Source organism: Choristoneura fumiferana, chromosome Z, assembly GCF_025370935.1.
Source record: "Choristoneura fumiferana chromosome Z, NRCan_CFum_1, whole genome shotgun sequence".
Lineage (NCBI taxonomy): Eukaryota > Metazoa > Arthropoda > Insecta > Lepidoptera > Tortricidae > Choristoneura > Choristoneura fumiferana.
Genome location: NC_133472.1, coordinates 39,343,138 through 39,359,084, shown reverse-complemented (window position 1 = coordinate 39,359,084; position 15,947 = coordinate 39,343,138). Strand labels below are relative to the sequence as shown.

General features: G+C 36.9%; 1 protein-coding gene across 3 annotated transcripts in view; it reads right to left on the bottom strand.

Moving 5' to 3' along the window:
* The window catches only part of MESK2 (misexpression suppressor of KSR 2), a 92,154-nt gene extending 78,739 nt beyond the window's left edge, over positions 1-13,415 (bottom strand). For 2 of the 3 annotated variants that reach the window (XM_074099706.1, XM_074099724.1), the window contains exons 1-3: positions 13,286-13,414; positions 12,842-13,009; positions 9,261-9,335 (exon numbers count right to left, since the gene is read on the bottom strand). In XM_074099706.1, coding sequence (XP_073955807.1) covers positions 9,261-9,298 — 38 coding nt within the window. In that variant the 5' untranslated portion in view covers positions 9,299-9,335; positions 12,842-13,009; positions 13,286-13,414. Of the gene's footprint in view, positions 1-9,260; positions 9,336-12,841; positions 13,010-13,285 lie in introns of all 3 variants that reach the window. The other variant, XM_074099715.1, reaches the window with a different exon arrangement.
* Positions 13,416-15,947: the final 2,532 nt, after the last annotated feature.

Below are 15,947 nucleotides of genomic sequence, written 5' to 3'. Positions count from 1 at the left end.
CTGCCCTCATCCCATGTAATGAGAAGTGATGATAACCTAACCAACAAATTCTTATCGGACAGAGTCACGGTCGTCGCGGGCAAAAAGCTATTATAATATAATATATATTAAAAGAAGTATTGCCATAATTCGCTAAAAATTAAAAGTAAAAAGGCATCAAGGTAGTCTCTATCATGACGTGACGTCGAAGAAAACAACAGACCATATGCCTTTCTCTTTTGCATGACAGAAGCAAAGAACTAATCAAGTTACTGTCGGGGATTTTAAACTTACTTTAGTTCAAAATCCCACGACATTGTCCTTTTAAAGTTAATACCTCAAAAATGGCTGAACCAACTTTTTATCAAAAATATTTAGCTAAGGAAATTCGCTTTCACGTAAAAGAACCCTATCGGAATCGGTCCATCAGTTTGGAAGCTACGATTTTTTTTTGCATCTTCGGTTAAAAAGGACACTGCCGCTACGTTCGGAGCATGCATAGTTTTTAGTTGTTTTCTTATAACATGCCGCATCGTATCCTAAAAGCTAGAAACACACTGACGTCGGAGGCGGTACCGGTTGTAATATTCGAGCTAACGTGAAAGAGGGCACACAGAATACCGTACCACGCTTATTTCCCGCGTGTATTCTGTGTGCCCTCTTTCACGTTAGCTGGAATATTACAAACGGTACCGCCTCCGCGCCGCGCCGCACCACCCCGCCACCGCTCTCTGTATGTTTCAAGCATTACGCGCAAAACATTGCTAGAGACACAATAATATGTTAAAAGTGAGAGCAAAAATAATAAACAATCGTTTGAAGAATAAGGTCGAGTTGAAAACGGCTGGAGTACAAGCTACGTGCGCCACGATCGACCCGTTATCTTGGCAAGTAGCCAGGCGAGCTGGAAGCAACTTCGCCACTTTCAATTTGGAAACATACCCAGCACGACCTCGAGTTGCCATCCCTTTAGATTTCCTCCGCTTACATAATGAGCGCGACGATCTTGGATTTCATAAAATGCTCTTTGAAGAATCCAAGCGGTGCCGTAAAGCTTTCTTTACCGGGTTGTTCGGACGCGGAATTATTAAAGATATCCCTGCCTCCCGTGCGAATTTCTGTCAATACCTTCGAGATTTTTTTTAAAAAATGCAGGCTTTTTTTTTTATTCTTAGAGAAGCAATCGTTAAATAAATATTATTAGGTATAAATGTCATTATCTATTACCAGAGTTATTTTATACAAGAAAAGTTGCATAAACTTAAAAAAATGGACGGACCATTTACCTTGAACATTTTTTTGGTCCATCGATGTATAGTCGATCAAACTGATTATTGTACCAGGGAGGAACCTTTTAATAATCAATTTCACTACGATTTCCTTGACAAAAGTAGGGGATATCAACATCACATAATATGATGCAGTTTGTTCGACTAATTTTATTTTTAATTTTATTTGATGCACTTTTAATTTAATGCATCTCTGTTAATTTTGTTCGAATAGACGGAGACGGCAGCACATTTATCCGTCAAATAAAATTAATCAATGGGTGGTGAAACAGCTCCTAAGTATTTAATAGTACATTGTGTCTTAAGGGCGGTAAATAAGGAATTACGAACGAGAGTCTATTAGAAGGCCGAAGTCGAAGACTGAGGGCTTTAATGAGTCGATGTTCTTAATTCTAGTACCGCATGTGCGACATACAATGTTTTTCATCACATTTGCGAGTAAAATTGTATATTTGTGAAACAAAAACTAATTTTTTTTCAAAAATTGCCGATACCGCTGACTGCGATCTTGGCAGCGCCAGCTCCGCGCCGCCCACCCGCACGCCAGCACGACCAGCACGCCATACAGTAACAAACTCATTTACCGACTTTGGGCTTCATGACAGCAAAATTATTACGGGCAATTACTCGCTTACCGACCACGGGTTTCATGAAAGCACATTAAGGTCGAGGGTTTTATTTGGCGCTGGCTTGCCGTTTCAGCCGAAAGCGCCACTGAAGCTCTCACCGCGGTCTTCCTCAGACTCCTGTGACCGTGCCTTTTTGCAGTGGGACGTATGTATGTAGGCCGAGATGAAGATGAATTTAATTGTTAGTTCCTGTTTACTGTATTTAAATAAATATATACCGGCATTCAAAAGAAAATTTTAATCATCTACGTAACTCGAAGGTAAGAATCGCTACGAACTTCCTTATGCAATGGTATAAAATAATGGCGTTCCTGTGCCGAAGGTAAAATAAAATGAGAAAAATACTCGGTGGACGGAAAGCTTATATTTGCATAATTAAATTCCGACTACATTCGTCCGTATCCACTTTGGGCGCAAGTGTACACGTAACCCTTTCGACACGTGTTAAGCATGGTTTTAACAAGTCACTAAAAGGTGTAGTAGGTATAAACCCGACTATTTAGAACAAAGAACACAAGTTTGGTCTCACTACAAAAAACTTAAAGACGTCTTATACATGCCTAAAATGACAGTTCTTAAATGATTAGTCTAAAATTTTGGAAAAATACAGACTTGACAGAGCTTGTCAATAATACTCCGTTTTAGACTCTAGAATAATCTCGACTGAAATAACACGAGTGGGCTGTTTTGCGTCGTAAAATCAATCATTTATAAAATTCGTTTCAATACTTCAGCTTTACCTAGACAGAAGTAATTGCGCACACACATAAGCAAGAAACGTATAAGTCTGCAAAGGTCGATGATTGCTAGGGCGCCCGGTAACCAGTTATTTTCGCCGACACAAGAGCAATAATTTTGTCTAGACAAGAGTCCCGACCTGAATCGGTATTGAGAGGGAAATACATTTACCATTAAGATTGGCGTTTGAACCTCGTTATATTAGGAATGTTTTTCGCAAAAACGTTGCAGCTCAATTCGCTAATGCTGTCTACGAGTATGTTTTCAGTTTTATACGTTTTTCTCATCGAGTTTGATAAGGATGTAAGTATTTGTTGTCGGAAGCGACATGCAGAGCTTGATATGAGAGGCCTAAGTTGTCTTGCGCCTTAATTATCCGAAACAGGGCATGCCATCAAAGGACAAGTTCTATACGAGATTACTGACCTATTTCGAGGCTCACTCTATCTAGCCTTAAACTTTGTAACCTACCCATTCACCCGCCCAGGACTGTTAAAATTGAAGCTTATACTCGTATGCGTTCGATTCCTCTGATTTTATAAATGATAGAAAGTTGGTTTGACGCCCTTGTTTTACGTCCTCGGTGCGCCCAGTCTTTCTATTCGTGTCTGAGAGGCTACTACGAAACTCGCAAATCGAAGTTCGTATCGCACCGTCCCTTTCACTCGCGCATTAAATGACATAAGCGTCAGCGGGACGGCACTTTGTGGTATAGGGCCTGCAACGGCTCTTTTTACCCGACTGCCCGAAGGAGGGTAATGTTTTTCGAGCGTATGTATGTATGTATGTGGGTATGTTTGTCCATTTCTTTGGTCCTCGCTGCAGCCTAAACGGCTGGACGGATTGTAACAAATGAGGTATCATTGGATTCGTCATAACTGTCGGGGTGGCATAGGGTATATAATATTTCAATATGGCGTCTGCGAAAAAAAATATGGCGAAGGAATAAAAAAATATATTTTGTTTTGTAACAATATAAGAATCAAATGAAAGCTAATAATTAGCCCATTCTAAATATATGTGGGTTATAATACTTTTAATCTACTATTTTCACAGAAATATCAAAAAGTATTAAAAAAAAAAATTTCAAAAAAAATCAAAAAACCGACTGCCTTAAAAACTAAAAGGAAGAAAATAAGTCTAGTGGTCTAGAACTCTGTCAAGCAGCTCATTTAAGGTTCAACAGTCGGGACCCATTCAAATCGTAACCAGCTTAAAAAATCTTGGTAATGGGTCCCGAGTGTTGAACCTTAAATGAGCGAGCTGCTTGACAGAGTTCTAGACCACTAGACTTATTTTCTTCCTTTTTGTTTTTAAGGCAGTCGGGTTTTTTGATTTTTTAAATTTAATGTTTTTTTATATTAAAAATGTTACGTAAAATAAAAAGTATTCCTCCAATTCAGACTAATGATGTCAAAATGTGTGACGACACATTCTTTTTACGAAAAACATGTGTAAGGCACATTGCAAACAAAAGAGTCGGGTATGGGAAAAATCGTATTTTGTAATTCTTATTTATTCCTTTTGAAGCGAGGAACTCCGAGGTTCTCGTTACTTTACATGCTTATGTGCAGATGTATCCAATCACACCCATAGGGTACACGTAAAGTGAGCGCTTATGTGCGTAAGCATTTATTCTGAGCAAATTTTTGCAAGGGTTTTCATAACTTGCACAGCGACAAATGAGCTCTCAAGCCTATCGGATTTGTAATGAAATTAAACATTTTTCTTTTCGACAACTCTACCTTTTTAAACGGGACTAATTCACTATCTAAAAATCCTCAACGTCTTTATTGGTAACCTATCTTTTTAGACCAAAACTACAAAGGACTATAGTAAAATTTGGTTTAAGCATTATCTTGGCTTCACATGGTACCGGTTTTCCATGAAGTGTCTACATCTTTCAGTCCGGCTAAAGTAGGTAAGCATACAAAGTATAATGTTGGCACAAAATGCTAACACGATTAACTGTTTAGCGTCACCGGCTACGCGGCAGGGAGTACTAATAAACTGTTTTAACGTACGTTAGACGACGATCCTTGCAGACTTTCATGAGTTATGTGTGGCTAGCTATTGGAAGAATCTAGAAACTAAATAAAGTCATTGCTCTCACATCAAAATCTGTAAGTAGGCCGCAAAGGGCTTTTTTGCATGCCACTTTTTTATACTACCAGCGCTTCGATATTCTTCATAACTTTAATTGCGAACATGGATAGTACATTTTTCATGTCTTACTTTACGTGCAGAGGTCCATCACAGAGATACCTGAATCAACATGTATTTTCTTGCCTGGCATAAGCAAAAAAATAGAAATGTAAATTTGTAAACAGAACCTAAACAACTACCTACTAAAGATATATCTTTGTATAAAGATTTTAATTGTGAAAATTTGACAATGTGCTCGAATTAAAACGTCAGACGTAGTAACTCTGCTTTCCAAGGCAAACCTAACTTGTAACTCTCGAATCACATGTACAACCACCATACCACTAAATACCCGGGGTTAATTAAATCCAAAGGTAAAACTATGTTTCGTGAGTAATAAACGAGATGCTATCAGAAATAATGGGTACAAGGAGACTTAAAAATCACACTTCACTTGTTTTAAAGACTAGATGACAGCTACAAAGGGATTTACAAGGGAAGTGAGGGCAACATTTCAAAATCATACCCGGGTACGTAATGATTATTAAAAATTACTGGAACACGTTACATTCTTCCTAATGCTTATTAATTATTAATATTATAAATGCGGAAGTAACTGTCTGTCTGTCTCCTCTTTATGCTTAAATCCATTAACCGATTTAGATGAAATTTGAAAGAAAGAAAGAAAATGCATTTATTTAACGCCATAAAAACATCACAATTAACATAACCATAGAACAAAGACAAGACATAAAAAAACCGGACAAGTGCGAGTCGGACTCGCGCACCTAGGGTTCCGTATAAATATTTTTATGTATATGATGTAACTAAAAATTTACGGTTTTCGCAATTTTTCCTTTATCTGTGACGTTGCTTCGTACCAAATTTCAATATTCCGAGTTCACGGGAAGTACGCTGTAGGTTTTGATTCCCTTGCGAGTTTCGAAAATTTGCGGCATAAACGGCTGTATCTTTTGATTGCGTTGGCTTAGAAGTTTGATTTTTTCACAGCTCCAAGGGACAGTAGACCTGAGTATTTGATATAAATTTCAGCTTGATACCTCCACGCGTTCCTGAGAAAAAGGGTCTTGACAGACGGACGGGCGGACGGACAACAAAGTGATCCTATAAGGGTTCCGTTTTTTCCTTTCGAGGTACGGAACCCTAAAAATGAAGATTAAGACCCTGGGAAGGACATGGGATTGTTTTTATCCCGTAAAATCGCATAGTTTTCGCGGGATGGTGATAGACAATTTTTTAGGGTAACAGCTATTAAAATGTGGTACGTATAATATGTCTATTCGATGTTGCTTTTGGAATAAATTGACGATTTGCAGTCATGGCTTAGATGATTATACTTCGTATGGAGACCGCCAAGATTTTTTTTGAAGTGAAAGTGAAACCAACATTGCTCTTCGCTATTTCGACCTCAGAATCGCGAAGTCGCTAGGAATTGGTATATTGAACTGATTTTCGTTTATAGTTTTGACACATAATTGGAATACGTTTCGATAGACACCATTAAAAATCTTGGTCCGAAATTCACAAGCACATTCTCGAACACTTTAAAATCGATACCTATACGTAACAACTCGCGCCGTAAACGTGTACGGCATTGTGATTGCCAACATCACACCAACTGCCGCCCTAACTAAAAGGAATAAGGTAGAAACTTGTCAAGGTGTAACGCTAGACCATTAGTAATAGACTCCAGCGGACACGGTGTTAGAGAATATAGGGTTACCTTGCCAGCGCATTCGGTGACCTTAGCTTCAAGATGTTAAACAAAAGAATAAACAAGAGTCGGTTCGAAAAAATAACAAAGGAATGAGGTATTAGAGTATAATGAAGGATGCTGGTAAGGTGTAAGGGGGCACCCAATTTTGACCATTCATAGACCCTCCCCCCTCCTTGTCACACGTATAGCTATTAATTGCAAAATGTGTGCCCCAAATGTGTGACGATAGTATAGATGGCCCTTAAGGTACTCCCGATCGCCTCGGGTTATAAGGTCCACCTAATAACTTGAAACGAGAATTGTATATATGTAGGTATATATATTTCGGGGATCTCGGAAATGGCTCCAACGATTGCGATGAAATTTGGTATGTAGGGTGTTCAGGGATAAAAAATCGATTTAGCTTGGTCTTATCTCTGGGTAAACGCTTGTTATCGAGTTTTAGCCCGAGGGAAGCTCAGTCGCCCAGGTTCCTACTAGTTCTATAATCTCAAAAATTACGTCTTGTTAACTTAAGATGAATTTAGAACATTTTGGGACTGTTATTTACCTAGGCCCTTCATTCAACCCTGTCAATTTTCAAAATGAAATCTGCAATCTACAGGTAGGTAACTCATTATTAAAAGTTGAAGACCTAGTTGAAAATGTAACTAATTCATATACTGGCCTGTTGACTATGGTTATTTTAGTGAAACTAAAGTCAATCTAATAAACTATTCTGTAATTACAAATAATGGCAGAGCAATTAGGCGGGTATATTTAGTCTAACCGGGTTGAGCCCGCGTCAGTCAAATAGTTTTGAGTTGGTGGGAGGGTTATACTGTACAATACACCTTATTAGGGTAACTAAATATTACACGCGCCCAATCTTAGTGGAGATTAGATGAATATCATAATGGTAAGCTGTTAAATTAATGATTTCAAAGTGTACGTTAATTTTCAGCTAATATTTGATAAATTCATAATTTTATTTTGTCTAAGTTCTCAAATGTCAAACTTTTAGTAGGATGACGATCTAAATCTTAATGCTTAAAAAATACGGTTCATAAATGACGGACAACTGAGGTAACAAACAAAAACATTAACCATCTCTTTTTTTGAAGTCGGTTAAACAGTTGCCACGGGCATTTATAGTCTGAGTCACATTCAGTTCATAACGCAAATAGTATAGCTAAAATGTCGAAGAGAAACATTTCTTACTAGATTTTAAATTTAGAAGTCTTTCGCTGGCTACAACGACATTCTACCATTCGCAGCTCTAAAACAGCAGGTACGTAATTATAATTATAATATACCCGTACATATTACGTGGACGAAGTTACTGGAAGAAGCTATTTCGCTATAAATATTAGTGCTACTCCTCGTGTCAGCAGTAGCGTAGCGGAATTAGGGGCGGTGAAATTTTTCAATAAATAAACGATTATATCTTGTAAATATTCGAGCTTATTCTTACAACCAGCCACCTAAACCAACCATCTAAAACAGGGTTTCTTAAAGTGGGGGACTTGGGGGTCCGTAGCATGTGTATCAGTGGTCCGTTGTAGGTCAATCTGTAAAAATATTTATAAGGATATTTCCTAAATATTTTTTTTGTCAGGGGTCCGTGGAATTAAATTGTGAAAGTGGTCCGTGGCTGCAAAAAGTTTAAGAAACCCTGGGCTGGAGTGATCGGTATAACAACATTTGATATAATTTCACTGGATATACCAACATTTGACTTTCAAAGGATAGGAAACCTAAGTTAACCTAACGTCCTAACCCAACCCAAAGTACAGCAAATCGAATTAATATCAATAGAAATGTTTGGTTTTACAGATAAATTGAATTATATCAAATGAAAATTATATCAATTATTGCATTATATCAATTGTTGTTAGATAGGTAGGTAGATAGATAGAAACTTTAATCCTCATAACAAAATAACATGGCTCTATACACGTTTTTGATTAAAAACATGTTAACAATCACGTCGTCATGTAATACGAGTATACTTCGTTACGCACCAGAAACCCTGATCTTAAAGATTCTAAAGAATTACTGTATATTAGGGTGATGGCACCAGTCATGGACAAGAACCAATAATGGTTTTTTTTTTCGTTAATCCAAATTTTAAGAAACGGTTCTAGTTTTTTGAACTATTAAATAAATAAATAAATATTACGGGACAATTCACACCAATTGACCTAGTCCCAAAGTAAGCTTAGCAAAGCTTGTGTTATGGGTACTAAGCAACGGATAAATATAATTATATAGATAGATACATACTTAAATACATAGTAAACACCCAAGACCCGAGAACAAACATTCGTGTTTTTCATACAAATATCTGCCCCGACACGGGAATCGAACGCGGGACCTCAAGCTTCGTAGTCAGGTTCTCTAACCACTAGGCCATCTGGTCACCTAAAAAACACTAATGTTCAGATAACTGACTATCACAATCATAACTAGTAAAATTCATGAACGGTGAACTATAAGGAATTGAATCCTTGTTGTCGATTACTGGGTACTACCGTGGTTAACCATGTCCATGATTCGTGCCGTCACCCTACCTGTCTTTTAAATTTAAATACATACGTAAGAGGGCGGTAAAATTTTCTTGCGCCCCACCACTGGTTTTCTGACAGAAATACAGCCACGCCACTGATTTTCTGACAGAAATTTCTGATAATGTGTAGCCGACCTTAAAAGCTAGTGGGAAAGGGATGGATACTATTAAACTACTATCTAAATTAAACTTACCCAAGTAAGGCGGCTTCTTCCGCATTGGTGGTCGGCATTTTGTCTTCCTTGCTTTCCTCTTTCAGTATACTCACTCTGAAATAGTGCGTTGTATGATAGCTTACTCGGTGTAGCGTGGTGACACTATGGTTCACTACAGATGTCCATTGCTTACGTAACAAAGATACTAGTTATATCTTACGGAACTGATACTGAAGGATACGAGGATACGAGGATACTACGAAGTGAAAAATCCGAACTTCATATCGTCACTACTTTGAAAAAATCTCGTATCTCAGATCAATACGTCAACAAAATTGACCTTTGAAATAATGTTCGTAAAGTTCAATTAGAAAAGTATCAATTTTGAGATACGAGCTTTTTTCAAAGTAGTGACGATATATTGCCGCCCCGCTGACGCTTATATTTAACTGGTATTTACAGTTATTATATAATATACGGGAGTGAGAGGGACAATACGATAGTAATACGAACTTTTATTTTCGAATTTCGTAGTAGCACCCGATATTTTAGGGCACAAATTACTTGGTATGTTTTTGAAAGGGCCAGCTAAAGCATATTCTCAAAGTGCCCCAGAGCTTGGGGTTTCGCAAAGCTTTTGCGAGGCATTTGCCGAAATAATGACGAAATTTTAAAAAAAAGTACTTGTGATGTCCTGTAAAGTTGCAGTCAAACCTCCAATATAATTAGTGGTTTTTGACTATTTTATGGCAACAGTAAAAATTTACTTTTAAAATAGGGTTCTGTCGCAGAAAAAGTTTGAGAACTACTGAAATAAGGTAAGACCTATTATGTAATTCAGCTCGCTAAAAAGGAATCAGACATAACGAAAATTATTGGAAAATGAATAAATGGTAAATTAACCAGTTTTTATTGATACTTGTTTTTTTTACGGGTTTGGATGTACTCTCGTTTTATTCCCGTACCAATGTTTGTTTCAGCTCCTTTTAATTTTATCTTCTATTAATTCTACTTAGGGGCTGTTTCACCATCCATTGATTAGTGTTAACTGGCGGTTAGGTGTGATGCAGTCTCTATTTGTTTTGTTCGAATAGACGAAGACGGCATCATATTTAACCGTCGGTTAACACTAATCAATGGATGGTGAAACAGCCCCTAAATCTTCTGTTTTCAATAAAGTAATATTTAATCGAAGTAACAAATAGTTTCAGTACAAGAATAAGAGTTACGTAAGCTATGGATAAGTCAGCAATTACTATTTCCTCTTTACATAATAACGCAACTTGGTAACTATGTAGGTACACATAGCTAAAGGTCCCTTACTGCTATTTATCTATACATATATGTACATCATTATTGATGTTGCCACACAATTTAAAATTTATATGCAAAATATATGCCTGGTGTTGCAGATGTTTATGGGCGGTGGTGATCTCTTACCATCGGGAAACCCACTTGCTCGTTTGCCACCCAGTTGAATAAAAAAAAAAATGTAAATACTAATGTTGAATTTCTTGGTAAAGAAGTTGGCTTGAACTTCCATTTATTTATTTATTTAATCTTTATCATATGATCATCATCATCATCATGTCAGCCGAAAGACGTCCACTGCTGGACATAGGCCTCCCCAAAGCTCTCCTCTCAGACCGGTCTTGCGCTTTCCGCATCCACCGCGATCCCGCGATCTTAACCAGGTCGTCGCTCCATCTTGTTGGAGGCTTACCAACAGCTCGTGTCCCGGTCCGCGGACGCCACTAGCCACTATCATATATTACAAAGAAAATTTTAAAATTGCAGGCTTATTTTAAGCCAAAATATTATAACTGATTATAAGGAACCTTTAGTTAAAATGTATTTAACTAAAATGATCAATTACAATTACATATGAATTCTAAAAAAACTTTAGATCACCAGTTGACTACATATATGTACAATTATGTACTGTTCTGTAATGTACACAACTATTCTAATTTCAATTAAAATAGATTTTACACTTGCTGACTCTAAACACTATTTGTATTTTTTTTTGTCACTAACTGCCTTAATTGTAGTCACCATCATGACATCACTTGTATTAAGAACAACATAATTGACAACTCAAAACAAAACAAATGTTATCAATTTCAGTGAAGTGCACACAAAGAAATTAAACAATCAGCAAGTGTAGTCCTATTTTGATCTTGGATGTATTATATTATTTTATGTTACTGCACAGTAGCTTTTAGTTAGGTATTAAATAGTGATGTTAACACAATGGACCATTAAATTATATATCCTAAATCAGTAAGATGCTACTAAATCATCTGTAATACTTAAGTAGCAATTTCCAAAACAATTGTTTCACAATGTTTCACAGTTTTACAATGTAATACAACCAAGTCCTATACAGCACTTTCTAAGACCAGGCAGAGGCCCAAGGACACTTTAAAGTTCAGGACCTTTTGGTTTGCAAAAAAAATTGAATTTCGGAACTCCAAAAACTGGCCCTGAGCCAATGCCCTACTTCTCACGGTAAAGATGGAACTGTCTATGCTTGTTGATATAAATGATAAAAGCCATGCATATGGTTTAACACCGGCCATGCCCCAGGCACAAACTACATACTCACTCCGATTCTTCTTTCGTCTTTTTAAACTGACTGAACAATAACTCGTTAAAGTTTATTCTCCTTTTGGCCTTAGAGAATCTGAGAGCTTTTTTTATCCTACCATCCTTTACGTTAGGCACGGTCGTGCCCTGATACACCTGCTCCAGGCATGTGTAAGTGCCATCGTTCAGCAGACCACGAGGCATGCTACATACACCCAAAAGAAAACGTAAGCCTTAAAAAGTGATGCAAAATAACACCATGCAAAGCTCATGCTTGCTGTAGTATTGTTATGTAAGTATAGATTTTATCAAAGATTTAAGATTCAGCATTCTGCTGGGTATGTTAGTCCAGTCAACTACAAAAAGATTGACACAGTCAAAGTTACTAAAAGATGTACACACAACCTTAAGGTTAAGTGAACTTTGACCGAATCAATCTCATTGTAGTTGACTGTCCATGAAACAGTGTTTCATGGACAGTCAACTAGTCTGTTTATGTGTAATGAATAAATTGTATTAGAGCTATAAAAGATACTTGCATTACTTGATACTTTAAATTTGATAAAATCCAATACTTACACAAATAAATTCGAAACAATAACTGCTTAACCCTTTCATGTAGGCAACCAATTAAGTAAGAAGTAATATAAAATAAAATCATTTTAGATAATTAAAGTTATAAGTGAGCATTAAGGGTTAAATCAGTTTGTGAGGATAGTTATGTGTGCAGGTTTGCCATTAGTATAAAATAATATGTACACAGTAGACCCCAATAATTAGTTGCCAAAGTATGCTGTTAAAAAGTTAGTACTAGGAAAAAATCAGATGAACATCACCGCTGGCAATCAAACCCTTAATCAAAGAATCATAACAAATTTGAATTTGAATTAAGAACTAAAACACTAGCTTGTAAACCAGACACACTAGTCCCTTGTTAAACTTAGAATTTAGTGGGGGTTAGACAAACATGTGAACAGCTGACATGCGAAAATGTGCAAATGGGATTTAGAAAATACGGAATTCAAACTCACTTGGAGTAAGTAGGTACTTTTGTTGGACAGTTGTTTACGGGCGAGGTCCACAGCCGACCACCTTGCAAGTAACTATGCACCGTCCAGGCTCGAGCCAACGACTAAATAGCTGTAGCTGTCTATGTGTACTTCTCTTCACAACCGACTGAACGATGACTTCGTAGCGTACTGAAAGCGCATGCGTGCTTTAATACGTCAATTTTTCAATTTAGAACCCGGGAAGTAGTTACTTAAAGCGAGTATTATCTTCAATGATGATAATTTACACTGAAATGTGTATTTTTTAAACTTAATTTGCACGTCGCGGTTAACGTTTCACTCCACGATTGAATCTAAAAATCGATTTTAACCTTCTTACTCTCATTTATATCTTTAAAACCATATTCTTTACAAAATGTCAAAAGAACAAACCAAACACGATACGTTTCTGTTTATTTACTTTACCTTTGCAAAACAAACGAGTGTCAGACAATTTTCTTCAATTCAAAACTTTCTTTGAAAACCATAGACTATACAACTAGTGAGAACACCAAACGAACAACCATCGAATAACTGCTGCAGGACATTACATAGGTACACACCATGAATGAGATGCGAATCGAATCCCTAAATGACAGTTCGATTGGTGTTGGCAGGAAACTGAAAGAAAAAGTAGCCAAATATTTTAGAAAAGAGGCCTACTAAAACCAGATATTGCGTTGTTTAATTCGGTAGTTCTAAAACTTGATTTGTTTTGTCCCGAAATAGACGAAAAACAAAATAAAGGTAAACCTAAATGAGCCAGATATAATATGCGAGATATATTTATTTGTATAGTAAAGGTTGCCTGGAAGAGATCGCTCTGAAGCGATAAGGCCGTCATTGCTTACCTTAGAAAATCTCTACGTATATGCCTGTGTTTTATGTACTGCTTACTATGTGTTGGTGTGCAATAAAGATTTATTGTATTGTATTGTATATCCTATACTGCCAGCAGATGTGGATAACTACTTCGCAAAACGTTTGCCAATACTGTAGGTACAGCCATGTACCTAATGTGTAGAACGCAGCAGAATTAAACAGGAAAGTGTACCTAAGTATGGAATAATATAAAAATAACTTGTCTTATTAAGTACCCATTTGACCTTTTCGACGCCAACGGCCTATATATATATACATCCATTGCTTCAATGCAAAAACAAATCTGCGTACAATTGTGTTAGGGTTCAATTTTAAGCATTGCAATATAGAAGCCTGGCGTATGGATGTCTTTTGTATTTGACGTGGCGGCGAAAAGGTTAAACAACTAGTGATAAAACGGAAACCTTAAAATTACTTATTTAAAACGTAAACATCTATCTGTAATGAGAAATAATACGAATATAACGTTAGGTTTGTGGCTAGAATTAGCTTATTTTGACTAAAAATTTTAACTTTGGTAACACTGAATGTGACAAGCCAAACCATAGACAAAGTTATGCTCAGTTCATGTAGGAGGCTGACAAAAAAACAACGTGATACGTATTATTTTAAGAAAACTACAGAAGTTTATGACTGTTAATTACCTTTCATTTATTTTACATAATTTAGAATTTATATAAAGAATTTTTTAGTACGACCTCGTCTAAATCCAAAGAATGAAGTGTGTGCACAGCACACCGACCACAGATTGAGTATACATCTCATGACGCCCTCTTACGGCGAATGAAATACAACAATCTCTCCTTTTCGGAGACATAGTTTTGTTGATTAAAGCATAGATGACGCTGATTCGCACTTCTTTTGTTTTAAGTCTACGGTTCCTAACTAGTACTAAAACAGTGTGACAGGTGGCACTTTCAGTACTCAATGCATTTGTTAAATAATAAAACAACCCTCTTGCTCGTTTGCCATCCAGTCGAATAAAAAAGAAAAAAAAAACCGAATTGATAACCTCTTCCTTTTTTGGAAGTCGGGTAAAAGCGTTGACAATAAGACCTTGTTTGTCCTTTCTGATGGTTTTACCAGAGCTGGCTATATCATTACGAGTATGTTATGTATAAAATTGACCAGTCACATTAAGTAGGTTCTTTTTTGCGAGCAATTTATTTAACCCTCGAACTTTTCGAATTGAATACTAAGGGGCTGTTTCACCATCCATAGATTAGCGTTAACCGACCGTTAAATGTGATGCCGTCTCCGTCTATTCAAACTAAACAAATAGAGACGGCATCACATTTAACCGTCAGTTAACACTAATCAATGGATGGTGAAACAGCCCCCAAATATTTCATCTGAATCCTGCAAAAAAGTGAACTTCCTTAATCACTTTCAATTCAAGGAATAAAAAAAATCGGCCAATAAATCGTGCGACGACGAAAACAAAAGTTTAATACTTAGGTACTTTTCTGGTATTATTATTTTCAAAGTCAAAGTCAAAGTCAAAATATCTTTATACAATACCAAGCTATAACACAAGCACATACTTATGAACGTCAAAAAAAATCTACCACCGGTTCGGAAAAACCTCTGTTGAGAAGAATCCGGATAGAAACTCAACGAGGTATATATTTTTTTGAACAGGTTTACATTATTCTTAAATGATATAATCTATACATCACAATGTATTTAACACAACTTTATATAGCTGGAAAATATGCAAGTTGAAGTGACAATTAACCTGTCCTCTCCCAGAGGCACAAATTTGTGCCCAAATTCCTTTGATCCTGTTATCCTGGGAGATGACAGATTAATGGGCGGGCCACATCGCTCGAATAACAGATAACCGCTGGGGGAGAAAAGTCCTCGAGTGGCGACCACGAACCGGAAGACGAAGCGTTGGCAGGCCTCCCACCAGGTGGACTGACGACATCGTGAGAGTTGCGGGAAACCGGTGGATGCAAGTGGCCAGTTGTCGTTCATTGTGGCGTTCTAAGGGGAAGGCTTTTGTTCAGCAGTGGATGATGAGGTTCGCTATTTGAAGAAAGGGATCACCATTGCGGATCGGAATTATTTCCAAATATATCCCTGTCCATGATATAATAAATTATTCATTAACTTTCTAATACGCCTTAGATAATGTATTTTTGACAATAAATCTGTATTTTGTATCCGTTTCATTGGTAATCTTTTTTTGAATTTTATTATA